The following is a 19,093-nucleotide window of genomic DNA, read 5'->3' on the forward strand; positions in this document are numbered from 1 at the left end:
ATTTTGGTTTTTTTTTTTTTTTTTTTTTCTGGTGCTGGAGATTGAACCTGAGACTTGTGACCATTGTGATTTTGATAGGGATTGCATTGAATCTGTAAACACTGACCATTGTGATTTTGATAGGGATTGCATTGAATCTGTAAACACTTTGGAGTAGGATGAATATTTTAACAATAATAAGTCTCCCAGCCCATGAACACTAGATGTCTTTCCTTTTGTTCAATCTTCTTTAATTTCCTTCTCTAATGTTTTGTAATTTTCACTCTACAAGTCTTTTATTACTTTAAGTTTGTTCCTAAATATTTTATTATTTTATACTATGATAATTGGGATTTTTCTATTTTTTTCAGATAGTTCATTAATAGTGCATAGAAACCAAACTGATTTTGTATCCTGCAACTTTGCTAAATTCTTTTATTGGTTCTCAGAGCTGGGGGGAAGTCTTTAGAGATTTTATATATTATATAATGTCATCTGCACATAGGGAAATTTTGTTTTATTTTTTCCTATTCAGCTTTCTTTTATTTCTTTTTCTTCTTTAATTACCCTGGCCAGGACTTCCATTATTATGTTGAATAGAAGTAGAGAGAATGTACATTCTTGCCTTATTTCTGATCTTAGTGGAAAAGCTTTCTGTTTATAACCATTGAGTACCATGTTAGTCAACTTTACATTGCTATAACCAAAACACCCATCAGAACAAACTTAGAGGAATAAAAGTTTATTTTGGACTCATAGTTTCAGAGTCAGTTGACTCTATCACTTTGGGTCTGGGTGAGGCAGAACACCACGATGAAAGGATGACAGAAGAAAGCTACTTACCTCATGGCAACTAAAAAAGAGAGATGGAATAACAGTGTAGTTTTAATTTGCATTTCTCTAGTATCCTTATATATGAACACACAACCAGGGTAACTCCACATCATGTACAACCACAAGATTAGGATCCTAATTAGAATAAGTTATACACCATGTATGTATAATATGTCAAAATACTCTCCACTGTTGTGTTTATTTAAAAAGAACAAATAAAAATAAAATAGAGATGTGAATAGAAAAAAATTGAAGGGAGAGAAAGAGCCGGGAGGACAAGATATATAATCCCCAGGGCATGCTCCCAGTGATCCACATCCTCCAGCCATGCCCCACTTGCCTATAGTTACTACCTAGTTTGTCCATTCAAATAATTAATCCAGCAAATGGATTAATCCACCTGTTAGGTTATAGTTCTTATAATCTAATCATTTTACCTCTGAATACTCCTGAGTTAACAAAGGAACACATCTCATATTCAAGTCATAACTAGTAGGATGTTAGCAAAGGGATTTTCCTATATGGACTTTATTATGTTGAAGTAATTTCTCTCTATTCCCAGTTTGTTCAGAGTTTTTATCATGAAAAGATGTTGAATTTTATCACTTTTTCTGCATCTATGGATGTGATGTGAATTTCATTCTGTTAATGTGATTTTGTTAATATCACATTAATTAATTTTCAAATGTTGAACTATCCTTGTATCCCAAGGATAAATCCCATTGATCCTGGTGTGTAATATTTTCGATGGGCTGTTGAATTTGGTTTGCTAATATTTTGTTGAGGACTTTTACATGTGAAGGATATTGGTCCGAAATTTTCCCTACTTTACAGTGTCTCTCTGATTTTTAATTCTGGCCTCATCAGATGAGTTTGAAATTTTTGGGTAGAATTTAGGAAAACTGGCATTAGTTCTTCAGATGTTTGGTAAATTTTTACCAACAAAGCCACCTGGGCCTGGGCTTTTCTTTGGTAAGGTTTTGATTACTGATTCAATTTTCTTACTAGTTAGAGTCAGATTTGTTCAGATTTTCCATTTCTTCATGATTCAGCCTTGGTGGGTTATATGTTTCTAGGAATTTATCAGTTTTTTGGGGGGATTATCTAGTTTGTTGGCATATAATTATTCTCAGTAGCCTCTTAAGATTCTTTTTATTTCCGCATTAGTAGTTGTAGTATTTCTTTTTTCTCATTAATTTGAATCTTACGTATTTTATCGAGTTAAAGGTTTGTCAATTTTGATTGTTTTCAAAAAACAACTTTTTATTTTATTGTTTTTTTTATTGTTTTCTATTCTCTATTTTATTTCTTTTAAAATCTTTATTGTTTCCTTCTTTCTGGAAATTTTGTGTTTAGTTTGTTCTCTTTTTTAGTTCTTTGAGGTGTAAAAGTAGATTATTTGGGCTGGGGCCCTAGCTTAGTGGTAGAGTGCTGGCCTAGCAGAGGTAGACACTGGGTTTTATCTAGCACCACATAAAAAACAAGTAAATAAAAAATAAAGGATAAATTCTTTTAAAAAATGTTGTTTATTTGAAATTCTATTTGAATGTATGCATTTATTGTTATAAATTTATTTCTTAGTACTACTTTTTGTTACTTCTTATAAGTTTTGGTGTATTGTGTTTTAATTTTAGTTTGTCTTGTCTCAAGATATTTTTAAATTTGTCTTTTGATTTCTTATTTGACCTATTGGTTGTGCATTAATTTCCACATGTTGGTAAATTTTCCATTTCTCCTTTAAAATAGATTTCTAATTCCATTCCATTTTAGTTAGAGAAGACATTTGTTATAATTCCAATCTTCTTAAGTTTGTTAAGACTTGTTTCAATATGTGATCTCGTCTGGAGAATATTTCATGTGTACTTGAGAAGAATGTGTTTTAGTGTTGAATGTTCTATACATCTATTGGATTCATTTGATCTGTAGTGTTGTTTAAGTGTGTTGTTTCTTTATTGATTTTTTTTTTTTTTGGTGGGGGACTCTGGTTGTTTTTACCCATTATTGAATGTGGGATAGTGAAATCTCTTACTATTACTATATTGATACCTATATTTCCTTTCAGAGCTATCATTGTTTGCTTTATGTATTTAAGAGCTCAATTTGGCAATCATATATAATTATTATATTTATTTATTTGTAATTATTATATCTAGGTGATGGATTGACCCTTTTATCATTATCTAATGTCCTTCTTTGTCTGTTTTGAGGGATTTTTACTTAAAGTCTATTTTTTTCTCATATCATTATAGTCATTTCTGCTTTATTTGGGATACCATTTGCATAGAACATCTTTTTCCATTTTTTAATTTTCAGCCTTAAATCTAAAGTGAGTCTCTTGTAGTCAGCATATACTTGGATCTTGTTTTTTAATCCATTTAACCACTCTCTTTTTATTAGGTAGTTTAATCACTTTATACTTAATGCAATTATAGATTTATTGATATGGAAATTTCCTATTGCCATCTTGTCAGTTGGTTTTAGTTTGGCTTGTAATACTTTTGTTCCTCTTCTCCTCTCTTGCTTTCTTCCTCTGTGTTTCATTTTCAAAATATATTTATATGCTCTGATTCCTTTCTCATTTTTTTGTGTAAATTCTATTGATATTGTTTTTGTGGCATGGTGCTTACATGAAATATTTTGTAATGATAACAATCTATCATAAGCTGATAATTTTAGTTGCTTACCAAAGTTCCATACTTTTACTTTTCCCTAATACACATAAAGTTATTGATGTCATAATTCATAACTATTTATATTATATATCTAAATTTATCATTTACTTATAATTATTTTTAATGCTTTTAACTTTTATTCTAGGATTTAAAATGACTTATCTACTACCTTTACAATAATATAGCATCTGCATTTGTCTATATATTTGACTTTAGCACTGTATTTTATACTTTCTTATGTTTTGATGTGTAGTGTCCTTTGTTTCAAGTTGAAGAACTCCTACTTCTGCAAGTTCTAGTGGTGATGAACTCCCACAGCTTTTATTTGTATGGAAAAGTATCCCCATCCACCCTCTCTTGCTTTTATTTCTGTCTGTCATTTTTGGAAGATCTGTTTTGCTGGAGAGAACATTCTTACTTGGCAGTTTTTAAATTTTTTTCTTTCAGTACTTTGACTATTGTATTCCACTCCCTTCTGCTTTACAGTTTCTGCTGAAAATTTTGCTGATAGTCTTATAGAGTTTCCCTCATATTTTGGAGTCACCTTTCTCTTGCTGTTTTCAAAATTCTTTTTTTTTTTTGTCTTTTGAGAATTTGGTTATTATCTGCATTGATGTGGACTTCCTAAAGTTCATCTCTTTAGAGATCCTTTAGATTTCCTAATCCGGCATGTTCATTTTCTTCTCATATTTAGAAGCTTTTGGCCATTATTTATTTGAACACACTCTCTGATTTTTTTTCTGTTTCTCTTTTCCTTTAAAAAATTCCATACTGCATATGTTGGTCTACTTGATGGTGTCCCACAAGTGTCTTAATCTTTTTCTTCTTCTTCTTCTTCTTCTTCTTCTTCTTCTCTTCCTCCTCCTCTTCCTCCTTCTAAAATTTTAGTTTTACTCTTCTGTATGAATATTTCCCAAAGACATGTCTTTGAGTTTGGAGTTGTTTCTTCTTCTTTATCTAGTTTGCAATTAAACTCCTCTATTTCATTTTTAAGTGTAGTTATTATAGTCTTCTGATCCCTGTTTTCCATTTGGTACTTTTCAATATTGTTTGTCTCTTAAAAATTCTTGAAATTCTCATTGTGTGCATACATGTTCTTCTCATCTCAATGAGAACTTTTATTATAGTTATTTTGAATTGTCTGTTAGGTAAATCATACTTCTCTGCTTCATTGGGTTCAATTTTTATGATTAATTTTGTTCCTTTGTTTTGAATATATTTCTTTGTTTCTTTTTTTTCCTTTATATTCTGTGTTGGTGTCTATACATTAGACACCAATCTTAATAGACTGGCCTTGTGTAAAAGAAACCCTCATCAATCAATCTGGTCAGAGATTCTGGAAGTTCCTCAAAACTTTATGCTAGTTTAATCTTCTTTCTTTGTTCTTAGGTCTACCCCCACCCCCTAATCTGGTGTATGCCAAGTCCTCTTAATGTTTTGAGATAAGCAAGACCGAAACTAGCTCCTCAGGCAGCCACCAGAGAAGTTAGATCATTAGACACTCTTTAAACACTCTAACTCTTTCTGTTCCCAGGAATAATTTGAAATATTAGGGGTATTGTCTGTTTTCTCAGTGATGAGCCAGGGGGAGAGGATATGATTACTACCATGTTAGATCAAATCATTGTCTTTGTGGTAACTGGCTCCCAGATTCTTTACCTACGCTGGGTCCTGTTAGTGCTATAAGACTGATAAGACAGAGGGCAGGCCTTTGGGAACCCTCTGGAAAACTAGGGCAATGGACATGTGGTCTAATTCTTTTCCTCCTCAGGAAGAAGCTAGAAGTTATAGTTTATTACTTACTCACTCTGAGCTAAATCAGAGGAAGGAGCTACAGCAAATGTCTACATGCTATTTTAAACCTCCTCTTTGTTCACTGTATCCCCCAGGGCCCTACTTTATGGTCCCACCCACTCTTCAAGACAGTGAGATAGAAGCTAGTCCCTTTTATAGCACTTGGAAAGTTGGATAGTAAACATCTAGTTCAGTTCTTTCCCTCTTGGGGAGAAACTGGGATTGTTACCAGATAGTATGACAGTATCTTGGGGTTCCCTCCAAATTGTGTAAGACCTACTAAGGATGGGGATTATGAAAAAGATATGTTTCCACTTCTGCTACTAGTTTTGATATGGCTGGTTTCACACTTTGTTGGTCTACAGGAGACTCTGAAGTAGTTTCTGGGTTTTTCACAAAGGGAATTGATCCATGTATTGCTATTAAATGGTTATGTCTGTGGTGGGAAGAAGACCCCAGAGCTTCCTATTCTGCCATATTACTGATATCATTTCTGTCTTCCTTCTACCTTTTATCATCTATGTGCCAAGGGTTTGGATGCAGACATGCAACTACTGGGAAGATCAGAGGTTCTGCAGAACTTATTGATTTGAGTGCTGGAAGTGACACAGGTCAACCATATGGCTAGTATTTTCAGAAGAAAATGTGTAAAATGAAAAGTACCTATTTTGACCTATGAATATTGCTGAGCTATTTTCTATGTTTTCCATTTGTAAGAATACCATAATCAATAACACTTTGTAAAAACTACATTGTAGTTTTGATCTGCACATTCTTTGGCTACTTCATCTATTCATCCATTTAGTCTTCTGTTCCTTCTTGTAGTATATAACTATTGTAAGCCTAGTTACATATGTGTGTCCCATTTATATTTTCAGGTTATTTTTGTTCAGTATTTTCTTTTTTAAAAAACGATTTTGTAACTGGATATGATGATGCATATTTGTTATCCCAGTTACTTGGGAGGCTGAGGCAGGAGTATCACAAGTTCAAGGTCAGCCTGGACAACTTAGTGAGATACTCTCTCAAAATTGAATAAAAAGAGTAGGGGATACAACTCAAAAGTAGAGCTCGCCAAACAAGGGCTAGTGTTCAATCGCCAGTACTCCTCATAAGTATGCATACACGTGTGCATGTACACACACATACACACACACACAAATGGTTTTCTAGAAGTAAATTGTGCATATGGTATACATTTCAAAGCAATATTAAAGTATATATAGTGAAAACAAATACCTTTTTTCCTGATCATCTTCTTTTTTCTTCTACAGAAACAACTACTCATTGGTTTATTTCACATCTTTCCAATAGTATTCTATTTGATCATAAATTTGATTATTAAGTTTTGGAAGAAACAGTTTTGGAAGACCATGTTTCTTATGGACTGTTCTGCAGTAGCCTGATTCAAATGCAAAATAGTAACCTGGGTCTATAGGTAGTCAGGAGATGTGTCCTGTTTAGAACATTATAACTAGAACAGTGTCATGTTTACTCTGTACTTATAGCTTAGTTTACATTTTACTTTATACACTATGGCTTAGTTTATGTGTTATTTTGTACCCTAGGGCATTAAAGAATTTGAGTTTGCTACCCAAGGAAATAAAAAAAAAACTGACTTTATATCTTGGTTCATTCTATAACTTTTTCAACCACTTAAATTCTTCAATTATGCAAGAGGATTAGCCCCCTTTATATTTTCTTATCATACGACTTTTCAACAATATTAAATGTGTCTTCTCCTAACTGAAGACATGAATTATTTATTGATGTTGTTGACAAAAAGAGAAAAATAAAGTTTATTTTAATTTTAAATCATGCCTTATAAATCAAGTGTCAGAGCAGCTTTCAAACTCAGGTATATCAGGATCATCTGGCGTGACTATTAAAAATGTAAACTTTTTGAATTCCCTTTTCCCCATCTCCTTGTTTCCTATCAAATGGTCCTATGTAGTGAACTTTATAGGGACTAGATTCTGAAGGAAGAAATTCCTGGATTGTATTGGAAATACTGAACAGAGGCTGGGAAGGAGACCAACCACATGCCTGTTTGGGAAAACATTCATTGTTTCCAGCTGCAAGTTTGTTACTTTTTGCCCAACAATTTTACTTTTTTTTTTTTAACCTAAATAGAGTCTATAACTGGGAAACTTTCCTTTAGAATTAGAGGCAGTGGGATTTGGGTATGGAAAATTTCTTGGACTTTATTGCTGCAAAAGAAATAGCAATGTGCTCCAGTAGCTCTGACCTCCTTGAACAAGGTTACTGCACAGATTGAAAATAACAGAACAATGAAAGCAAAATTAATGCCATATTATGTGAACAACAGAGTACAGGAAACTTTACAGATCAAATGGGAATTGAATTGAAAATAATAAGCAGTAAAGTTAGCTCATTTTGCAAACATTACTATTGGCATGGGCTTATATAATTGTACATGTCAAATCCCTCTTTAGTTACCTAGACAGTTGTGTTGATTTTTATTATGTTGGAGACTTTACATATAAGAATAATAAGCTGAGAAGCCATGATATGTAGAGATTCTTACTGTAATGACCAGAGTCAGAAAGAAAAAGCAAATTAAGTGTATAATTTAGATTACCTTTAGCTCAGGGATCAGCAATCCAAACAGGCCAAATCCTGCTTGCTCTGCTTGATTTCATATTGCCTGTCATATGCTAAGAGTTGTTCTACATTTTAAATGTTTTTTTTAAATAAAAGAATATCTTGTAATATGAAAATAAGTTTCAAATGTCCACCAATAAAATTTTATTAGAACATAGTCATGCTCATTAGTTTGTGTATTGCCTATGAGTGCTTTGGTAGCTTCATGGCAGAGTTGAGCTATTCCAACAGAAACCATATGTATTATCTGGCTCTTCACAGAAAAATTTTATTGGCCTTGATGTATCTCATTCCTTCCCTAAAAACTGACATTCTTTGGAATGGAAGAAGTGTAGGGGTCAGGATTTCAACCTATTTCCCTATTCGATCCACTCTTTAGTTTACTGGGAAAACCCTTCATGTTCAGGCTATTCTTCGTTTGTTTAATGGTGCTGGGGATTGAACCCCTGACCTTGTGCATGCTAGGAAAGCACTTTACAACTGAGCTACATCCCTGGCCCTTTTTGTTTTATTTTGACATAGGTCTCACTAAGTTGACCACACTATCCTCAAATTAGTGATCTTCCTGCTTCAGCTTCCCTGAGTAGCTGTGATGACAGGCATGTGCCACTGTGCCCAGATCATGTTCAGATTTTTAATTATTCAAGATATTTCTAAGGAAGAGACATCTTTCTAATTTCTCACTGTACTTTGTTCCAGAAACATGTGGAATTCATTCAAAATACATGAGAGCTGTATATCCTACCAAAACCTTCCCAAATCATTACACCATTGTCACGGTAAGTGCTTTGCCCAGTGGGAAGACTAACAGGCCACAGATAGGAAACCAACCATGTCAGACAAATGTGATTGGGCAAGAACTGTCCAATTCCAGGCCACATACTTCACAAGTACATGCAATGATAGTTCATGGCTAATTCAGCTGGGGAGGCATGGTTCAACAGGAGGCTGCAGTGTGCTGTGAGACATTAACTATGAGTGAGTGTCCTTGCATTTGGTTAATTCACCTTTGTGTGAGGCCAGAATAACTTCTGTGAAATACCTTTCTCCTCTGGCCTTTTTATTGCCCTTTATTTAACTGAAGGTCTACTGAGAATGGTAGGTTATATGTGCTTCTTATCGGTTATTTTCCTGTTTAAAATGCCCCCCAGTCATAATACTGAAGTGCCATCTGGTGTTCCTATAGCAAGTAGGACTCAACATGCCTTATGGAGAAGATCATGGGTTAGGTAAACTTCATCACCACTGTGATGTGGAAATGTTGTTTTCATTAGTCTTTTTATGATGTCTAACTTAATAAAGACTTATGTTTCATGAATGAACTCATACTGATTCTTTAGATAAACAACATCTCTTTAGATAAAACAACTAAAAAGGGTAAATTTTCCTTAATACATGAAAAGATGTAACTGAAATTATTCAAATGAACTCAAAGGAAAATTAAGATTTATAGATTTGGAACACATCTTATGAGTCCTCTGCTTCAGCCTTTATCACCAAAAGATATTTGTGTCTTTACTATTTTGCATAATAGTATTTTATTACTATGGAATGATAACTATGACTGATTAAAATTTTAAATAATTGTATGTTTGTATGTATATAGCCTCATTGTTTGCAGATTTTGTGTTTTCAAATTCATCTGCTTTCTAAAATTTATTTGTAACCACTGATCCACAAATTTTTGTCATTTGTGAATATGCCCAGGAGCCATGTGAGTTGCCTGATGCACATGTTCCCAGCTGAGGTATACAAAGCAGCATGCCTGTCCTCTTGTTTTAGTTCTCATGATGTCAACAGTCATGTTTTTCATGTTTGTGTTTCTTATTGGTGATTTTGTCATTCAAAATGGCCCCCAATCATAGTGCTGAAGTGCCACCTATAGTTCCTATAGCAAGAAGGCCTTGACATGCCTTACAGAGAAGATCGTGCATTAGGTAAACTTCATTCAGGCATGGGTACAGTGAGCTAAAAATATATATTAAATAAGTGCCATTTTTCAGAAACAGAGAAGGTAATGTAATAATCAATACACAAAAATGTCATGCCAGAGGTCTTCAGAAACCTAACCCTATGTTTTCTCCTAGAAGTAATGGTTTAGTATTTGGTAATTCAGTTTTCATCACAACGTTAGAGAACATAACTACCTTGAATAATAAGAATTGACAATATACATATACACACATAAATATAAATACATAATACATATAATGCACACATACATATATATGAATAAAAGATTATATATAAGCTATTAATTTATATGATATCTATGTCATATAAATAGTGATATTCTGAATGGATAACCCTAGAATCTGTCTAAAAGTAGTTATGATTATAGGAGATATAATAGGTATTCAATGAAAATGTGTAGAATAATTGAATGACTATATATAATTTGAATGAATGATTGGATTGATAGAGGAATGGATGAATGGAAAAGAGGATGGACAGAGACTGGGAAGGCTCTTTCTAAAACACTGATAACCAGCTTTAATCTCATTTAGTCAAATATTTGGTAATTGAAAGATGCTATCTAGTAAATTTCTTATGACTGTTGCTAATATAAACAGTGGATAATTATTATTATATTATGGGCAACTTTGTTGATGAATAGTTACTAACACCATCAATGCAGAACATCCACCTAATGTCCTTTGTTTGCTACTGTATACCATGGCAGAACTAGAAGCAAAATAACTGTCTATATCTGGCTAGGTAACCTCATATTTGAGTTCAGATCCAGGTATTTTATATTGAAAGGTACTTGACATCCTTCCTAGATATGAGTTATAGATCTTACAGTTTTTAACTTAAATATACATTTGACTTTAATAAGCAGTAATTACTAAAATAATTTTATTTATCACTCTTTTTTTAAATTACATTTTAGGGCTTGTATCCAGAATCACATGGTATCATTGACAATAATATGTATGATGTACATCTCAACAAGAATTTTTCACTTTCTTCAAAGGAGAAAAATAACCCAGCCTGGTGGAAGGGGCAACCAGTATGTAGCATTCTATTCATGGCATCCAGAGTACCCCCCATTATACCTATGTGATAATGGATCAATCTTCTTGTCCATTTTTAGTTTTAAATTTTCCATCTTGACTCCAAGGGCTGGGTTCTGAAGGTGTTTCATCACTATTTATTATTATTATTTGAAAAATTTCAACATTTGTTATTGTTCGCTCTTATGTTGAAACTTGAGTTTTCTATTATAAATATATCCATCTAGAAATTACTTAGAAAAATTATCTGATTTTTCCTCATAATATTTTGCAATTCTTTTAAAGGGAAAGAAGAATCTTATAATTTCATCAGTTTGAAAAAAAAGAACCTGTTCCTATTGCTTTACCACATTTTTTAATTTTTGAGGCAGATACTTGAACATTTATATATTTTAGCCTCTGCAAAGACAAGTTTTAATAATTATTATAAGTTTTGCAATTACAATTACAATTTGCTGAAATTGTTGTTTTCAATAAATTGTACCATTTCAATGCCAACTAATTATCCTATTGATGTTCACTTATTCTTGGTTTTCTCTTTTTATAGATATGGCTGACAGCAATGTACCAAGGTTTAAAAGCTGCTGCCTACTACTGGCCAGGATCAGATGTGGCTATTAATGGCTCCTTTCCTACAATATATAAGGATTACAATGGGTATTAAAACACTTTCAGATAAGGGCCCATCTAAGCAGGAATGATTAGGATTTTTTTTTTTTTTTGGTCTTTTTTTTGTTGTTGTTAATGGCTAGGGATTGAACCCAGGTCCATGTGCATGCTAAGCACATCACATATTCTACACTGAGCTCCTCCACCCCAGCCCCTTTTTGTCTTAATCTTGATGGGAATTCTATTTTTCTGGTTGTTTGGGTCAGATACCTTGGAGTCATTGTTTCTTCTCTCTCATCTATCATTCTGTCTGTCAGAAATGCTTTGGGTTGTAATTCACAATTGTTTAAGTCAGTTTTTTCACAGCTGTGATCAAAAGTCCTGACAAGAACAAGTGGAGGAGGAAAAATTCATTTGGGGGCTCCATGCATAGATAGCTGACTCTATTCCCTAGGGATCAAGGTGATGCAAGGAAAGCAGCTGGGAGCATGGCCCTTGGCCACCATAAAGCAGAGAGAGCCAGCTTCACTCAATAAGGACAAATAAAAAATCCAAAGGCATGCCTCCAGTGATCCACCTCCTTCAATCATACTCTACCTGTCTACAGTTACCTCCAAGTTAATACCTATCAGGGCATTAATACACTGACGAGGTTAAACCTTTTATAACCCAATCATTTTATCTCTACACTTTCTTGCATTGTCTCACACATGAGCTTTTGGAGAATACCTAATCTAAACCACAACAAAGATGAATGCAGTCTCAGAATCTCCAGCGTTACCATTCTGGTTTGAGCTATATTCTACAATTGCCTCTTTATATATTTCTCTGCTTCTTCCCCACTGTAATTTATTCTTATTTAACCAGCCAAAAAGATTTCTTTAAAATGCAAGTCTAATTATGGTACTCCTTTGCATGAAAAATTTCAGTGGCTCCCTGGATCAGTCAGAGTAAAAAGCCTTTAAGACTCTCTGTGAGATGACAACCACCACTTCAGACCTGCTGTCTGACTGCTGCCCCTAATGCACACTCAGACTTCCTCAGTGGATCTCAGCACACCAACCTTACTTCCACTGTAAGGCCTTTGCACCAGCTCTTCCCCCTGCCTGAGATGACTTCTTCCCTGGATTCACATGCCCACGCTCTCACTTCTTTCAGTGGTGCTAAAAAATTCTCAATATTGTCTTATTTCAAACACACCCAGATTTAGAATTCTAAATCACTCTCACCCCAGTTTCTCAGGGCCTCTTACTCTGCTGTAGTTTTTCTTTTTTCTAAAGCATTTTTCACCCCTAAATATACTATGGAATTTGCATATTAACTATATTGTTTGTTTCTTGTCTTCCTCTGTGGTAATATAATCTTTGGTCTACTCAACTGATAAATTTTGTTTCAAATGAACAAATAGTGTCTGTCAATAGATGCTCAATATGTATAAATATATAACTGGATAAAAATTAATAAACTGAGTGTTTAGTTGGGAAAAATTGAAGGAGAGAAGGACAAGGAAGAAACAAAGCATTGTACATTTACTATACAGTGCTGCTAGTGTATTATATATAAATACTGAAACTAGTGATCCTTTGGGTATACTGAATACCTTTCAATATTTTGATCATATAGGATCACAAAATAGATATCTGAAGATATTAACCTATCATCCTGAGGAGGAATAGAATGGAATTATTCTTGATTCAATTAAGTTTTTAAAATTATATTTACTCTTTTTTTTCCAGTAAGATCTCATATGGAGAGAGAGTCTCTACTTTATTAAAATGGCTGGACCTACCCAAAGCTGAAAGGTAATACCTAGTATCAGAGAAGTGCTGGCATAATGGGATACATTTGGGCCAGAAATGGAATTCTTTCTTTATCCTTACTGACCATTTTTGAAAATACTTGCTATTGCCTTTTAATGGGCATTTTTCAAGAGTTATTTCTAAGGTCTGGTGCTCTTGAAGACATGGTTGACAATGACTATTAACTGCAGAAATAGAGCCAGTGCAAGAGAAAAGAGGCAAATATCACAGAGGAAGATGTGGGAGATGTGGGAAGATGTAGGAAGATGTAGGGCAGAGCTGAAACTGGATCTGACACTCACTTCTAAGGACAGACCCTAGGAATCAGGTGCTTGCACAAGGCCATGATAACAGGCTGGAGTCAGAGTCTTCTGAAAGGGAATTAGAAGTAAACAGCACACCAGAAACCAGACATCCAAAAAAGGGCTTGGTGTAGTAGAAGAGAAAGCCAGCAAAAAGTCAGAAACTAGGAAGTATAAAGGGCTTGGGCACACCCAGAGATGTCCTAACTGTAAGAAAAGACAGATTTTCACAGCTCAGGCAGACCAATGCTTACATCCTGGCAGGTCTTATTTACTTCCTGTTAGGAAACCAATTCCATTTGGGGCCAAGTGCCACCACGGGCCTGAATATGGAGAAAGCCAGAAAGAAAAAGAGTGGCTAGCATATTCAAGATCTACAAAACCCCAGATTTTGCTACAGGTTTATTCCAAATTTTTAATGTCTTTCTGTTCAATTTTTACCCGTAGGCCCAATTTTTATACCATATATGTGGAAGAGCCTGATTCTGCAGGACATGACGAGGGGCCCGTCAGTGGCAAAGTAAGTTTTTATTTTTAAAACAAATGGAAAACCATCTAACCCTACCCAACAAATTTTTTTTTAAAAGTATCCTATCATTTCTACTGTACATAAATATATCTGATAAATACATGAGCAGTTTCAAAATAAATGAAAGTCTAAAAAGATTTCTGCTTTTTTAACTACAAAACAATTTAAATTCTAGAAAGGACAACTGACTAATTAACCACATCTTGATTCTTTTAATAAACACTGAAGACTTCAGTATCACTCTTTTATTTCATAAAATGAAAACATCAGGGTTAGATACTGCATGAGTCAATTCGGCATGCTAATTTGGCCCAATTCTAACTAAGTCACTTGCAAGTTCTCTGTGGTATATCCAGCTGTCTACTCATACATGGTTGCATTCATAAGTTCCTTATAATTAGACAATGTTATTGCCTTGGGCACATTCATCGTCCTCCTGGGCCCATATTTATCATTGGAGGGGACTCTAATATTAGTTTCTTCATTAGTTAGAACATTCTGCTATGATTCTCCATACAAATATAGTCCTTAAATACTGCTTTCAGCAAAAAAAAAAAAAAAAAAAAAAAAGTCTCCAGGTTTAGAAACCTTGAGAGGTTTAGGAAACATGGAAGATCTTGTACTGACCTTCTTGGGAGGCAAATACATACTCAGATGGTGGCAGTGTGCCAGGGTGCTAGAATAGGAGGCTAAGATGGGTTCTTAGTGTGTTTTGGAGGAATGAGTAGAATGACTATGTAAATGGGAATATTATGCTGTGAAAACAGGTAGAAACCTCATTGACAAGTCAGAAAGATCAGGAAAGTACCTTGGAGTCAGTGGTGAGTTTAGCAGCATGTCCAGCATGATTTAAGTCCTGTCTCTTAACAGTGGGACCACGAATATGTTATTTAATTTCTTTAAACCTCAAGTTTCCAGGCCTTACAGCTGGAAGTTCCAATAGCATAAGTTACAATAGTATATTCATGCCTGTTTGCTGTGAGGATTTCATGAGATAATGCACAGAATCTCTTAAATCTGTCTGGCTTGTAAAATTTTTTCTCAAAAAGAATAAGAAGGAATAGGAAGAAGTAGAAGGGAGGGGGAGAAGCAGTGGGGAGTGGGAGGGAAAGAAGGAGGAGTAGAGGAAAAAAAGACAATTATTGTTATTATAGTATTATGAGAAATTAAACATGTTCCCCAATCTAATGCTGTTACACTTTCTCATTTACTGAAAAAATTACTGAAAAGTTTATATCAGCAAAATTTACTTAAAATTTTAGGTCAGTGCAATGTAGTGTGTGTGTGTGTGTGTGTGTGTGTGTGTGTGTGTAGAAAAATCTAATAAGACAAAGACTATAAACAATAAAATATAATGAACTTCAATTGATATATTTTCTTTTAGTTTTCTGTGCATGTGTGTTTACTAAGAAATACTAAATATATTAAGGACAAAATCAGAATTATGCAATACATATGGGTGTGTATACAGTTTGTTTTTCACTATTGTGAGTATTTTCCTATGTTTTTGTTCTTTTAGAAATGTTTTGTAAGGGCTGTAGAGTGTGTGTTCTAAAGCATTGCTATAATTTATTTTCCCCAGGATTCAAATTACAAATCAACAATGTGATGACTATCTCTGCATATAATCTCCATGTGTACCTTAAGTATTTACTAGGACAAATGCCCAAAAGTAGAATTATTAAATTCCAGAGTATGCTCATTTTCAACTCTCTGGTTACCCATTGTCACATGATCTTCCAGAATGAATATAGCCCTTTGCTTATCTGGGATCCCCCTTTCTACTAGTTGCAATTCTTATGAAAACATTGACAGTTGAAAAGTGTTTATTTGACATTTAACATTGCTTCATGTATTTATTGACTTGTACAGCATTTTCCTTTATAGGAAATACAGCTCAATCCTTTGTTTATAGATATTTATGGAATTGGTATTTGGTAAATATGGTAGCATGGGTGCTGGGCTCTGAAATTCTATTTCAAAAACCCACCATTTTAGAGAAAAAGAATGTATTTAGTTTTTACTTGATTAAGTAATTATTTGGGTAATTAAAACAATTCACGAAGACTATCTTAATTCTGTTTTTTGTTTGTTTGTTTGTTTGTTTGATTTTAGTTACTTAAAGCCTTACAGTTAGTGGATAGTACCTTTGGATTGTTGATGGAGGGCCTAAAACAGCGGAATTTACACAATTGTGTGAACATAATCATTTTGGCTGACCATGGTATGCTTCTTTTTTAAAATCATATTTCAACATTGATTATAGTTTGTCATTTTAGGGATCATACAAAAATAATAATGATAATTTAAAATCTACATTTCTACACCTAGAAGCTCTTGAAGAAGAAAAGAATGAATTTTCTGGTAGATTATGAAGAAAAGAGGACTCAATTAAAATTTCTAATTTATTTATTTAATATTACTCAAAATCTTTCCACTTACTTTTTTTTTCTGTAAAATGGAGTTGAAAGTACTTAATAGGGTTGTGGTTGGGTTGTTATTCAATCTGAAAAGAACTTTTTGTAACTTTTTTCAGCTAGTAATTCCTTCATGTAGGTTGGCTGCAATTTATTATATTGGCAAGTTCTGCCACTCTCTTTTTCTTCTTTAATTTGTATGTTTAACTTAGCATTTTGTCTGTAAAGTCCTGTCCCCTCAGATTTCTCTGCTCGAGGTTAATTCTTGAGTTTGGTAAACCTGATCTTTAAAGGAAGTGAAATAACAGCTACTCCCTGTCCTGCACATAGAATACATTCGCATGGTTGTAAAGTACTCATTCATTCCACAAATATTTAATATTTATATTTAATATTTAAGTACTATGCAATCCCTGGTACTCTACTAGACTGGAGGTGTTCATAAGTTCATGAAGCAGATGGGACCCTTTTCTAGCTAGGGTGGTCAGCTCTTTTCTTGAGAAAGACATTCAAAGAGAAACTCCAGCACAGTGAAAAGAACAGGGTGGGGTGTGGGAGTGGTTTGAAGAACTCTGAAACACAGTATTGTGTCTTTTAAATTTCCAGAATGATCCCCTAATACTTTATTGTTTTAAAATCAGGGGGATCCGTTTTGTTAAAAGTAGAAATTTACAGTCTGAAGACTCTGTCAATAAAAACAATTAATAATAATAATAATAATAATAATACATGAATATGCTCCTTAAAAAAAGATTTGACTGCCAAATCCTTTTGGAGCACATGCTGCTGATTTAAATTTAAATAATACCTTTGAAAAAAAGATTTGTAAATTCCTACATTCCTAATGCATTATTTAATAAAAGTACACGTTGCTATTTTGATTTAAAAATGTATCATTTGTCTTAACAAACAAATCAGATATTATAAAGACATGTAATTGTTGTTTATACACTCAGTGGATTATTCTTTTCTTTATTTGTTTTTTGAATTTAGGAATGGATCAGACTGCTTGTGACAAGGTGGAATATATGACTGATTATTTTCCTCAAATAAACTTCTATATGTATGAAGGGCCTGCTCCTCGCATCAGGACTAGAAATGTACCCGAGGACTTTTTTACTTGTAAGTATGAAGATACTCCTACGAAAGGGGAAAAAGGGGGTAAAACTGAAAGTGAGTAACCATAACCAAGGTTCTGAGGGCATGTGGGGACTTTCCCATAAAGTCCCTTCCTTTTTGGGAAGATCACATAGACGCCAATGAGAAATTCCCATGATTAAGTAGAGTCAATCTGTAGAGTCTATGGTAATATCTAATATTGCTGAGTTAAAATATATCCTACTCTGTTCTTAAGTGCTAAAGTAATTCTTCATTTGAAATCATCTTTTATTCAATTTTGCCATATCATAGTTATTAATAAATATGTGTCAGATTCACCTAGTTCTTTACAATTTTTGCTGTTGTCCAGTATCAATTGTAATGTGATTCTTTTCTTTTGAAACAGTTAATTCTGAAGAAATTGTTATGAAACTCAGTGTAAGTATATAGTCTCCTTAATATATCTAAGTTAATGGTGATGACCTTAATCTGGGTTCTGAGAAATTTATATCATGTATTTCTGACAGTAAACTACTTGGAGTTTATTTTTTATTCTCCATCAACATGCATATTCATCTTAGTTTTTATTTTCTAGTTGACACCAATATAGGAAATTAGTTTGGGGTAACATAGACCCTGACTCCTAGTTTTCATTGAAAGGGATGATGTCCTTTTCAAAAAGGCTGATTGTTTTCTTTTTTTCTTTTTTTTATATTTAGTTTTTAGTTGTACACAGTACCTTTATTTTGTTTATTTATTTTTATGTGGTATTGAGGATTGAACCCAGGGTCTCACACATGCAAGGCAAGCACTCTACCACTGAGCCACAACCCCAGTCCAGGCTGATTATTTTCTCTGATAAGCAGATGCTGATCCATAGTATGTGTGTGTGGTGGGGGTGTTAGGGAAGAATGACAGAACTTTGGATTGTTCAGAGGGAAGTGAGAGGAGAGGTGAGGCTATGAGGATGGGAAAAAGCATAGAACGAGACAGACATTATTACCCTATATACATGTATGATTACATTATTGGTGTGACTCTGCACCATGTACAGCCAGAGGAAGGAGAAGTTGTGTTTCATTTGTATACAATGTATCAAAATACCTTCTGCTGTCATGTATAACTAATTAGAACAAATTAAAAAATTAAATTAAAAAGGGTATGCTAGTGAGCTTTAGGTCACACCATTTCTCTCAGTTTTTGTGCAACTGAATATCTAAAATAGTGGATCTTAGACTCACGGAAATTTTGTTTGTTTTTTTATGGTGTGGGAAGTTGAACTAAGGGCTTCATGTGCTGTACCACTGAGCTAGACATCCAGGCCCTTTGTATGGTAGTTTTTAACGGTTCTATACTTAAAATATATTCACAAATATATATATATATATATATATATATATATATATATATATATATAT

The 19,093-nt window shown here is 33.7% G+C and overlaps 1 protein-coding gene across 3 annotated transcripts in view; it reads left to right on the plus strand.

The window, feature by feature from the left end:
- Enpp3 (ectonucleotide pyrophosphatase/phosphodiesterase 3) overlaps positions 1-19,093 on the plus strand; it is a 107,639-nt gene that overhangs the window by 45,222 nt on the left and 43,324 nt on the right. For all 3 annotated transcript variants that reach the window (XM_048798423.1, XM_048798424.1, XM_015501305.2), the window contains 8 exons: positions 8,604-8,683; positions 10,798-10,917; positions 11,469-11,578; positions 13,267-13,332; positions 14,079-14,151; positions 16,276-16,384; positions 17,571-17,699; positions 18,082-18,113. In XM_048798423.1, coding sequence (XP_048654380.1) covers positions 8,604-8,683; positions 10,798-10,917; positions 11,469-11,578; positions 13,267-13,332; positions 14,079-14,151; positions 16,276-16,384; positions 17,571-17,699; positions 18,082-18,113 — 719 coding nt within the window. The remainder of the gene's footprint in view (positions 1-8,603; positions 8,684-10,797; positions 10,918-11,468; positions 11,579-13,266; positions 13,333-14,078; positions 14,152-16,275; positions 16,385-17,570; positions 17,700-18,081; positions 18,114-19,093) is intronic.

This window comes from Marmota marmota, unplaced genomic scaffold, assembly GCF_001458135.2.
Source record: "Marmota marmota marmota unplaced genomic scaffold, marMar, whole genome shotgun sequence".
NCBI classification, from domain to species: domain Eukaryota; kingdom Metazoa; phylum Chordata; class Mammalia; order Rodentia; family Sciuridae; genus Marmota; species Marmota marmota.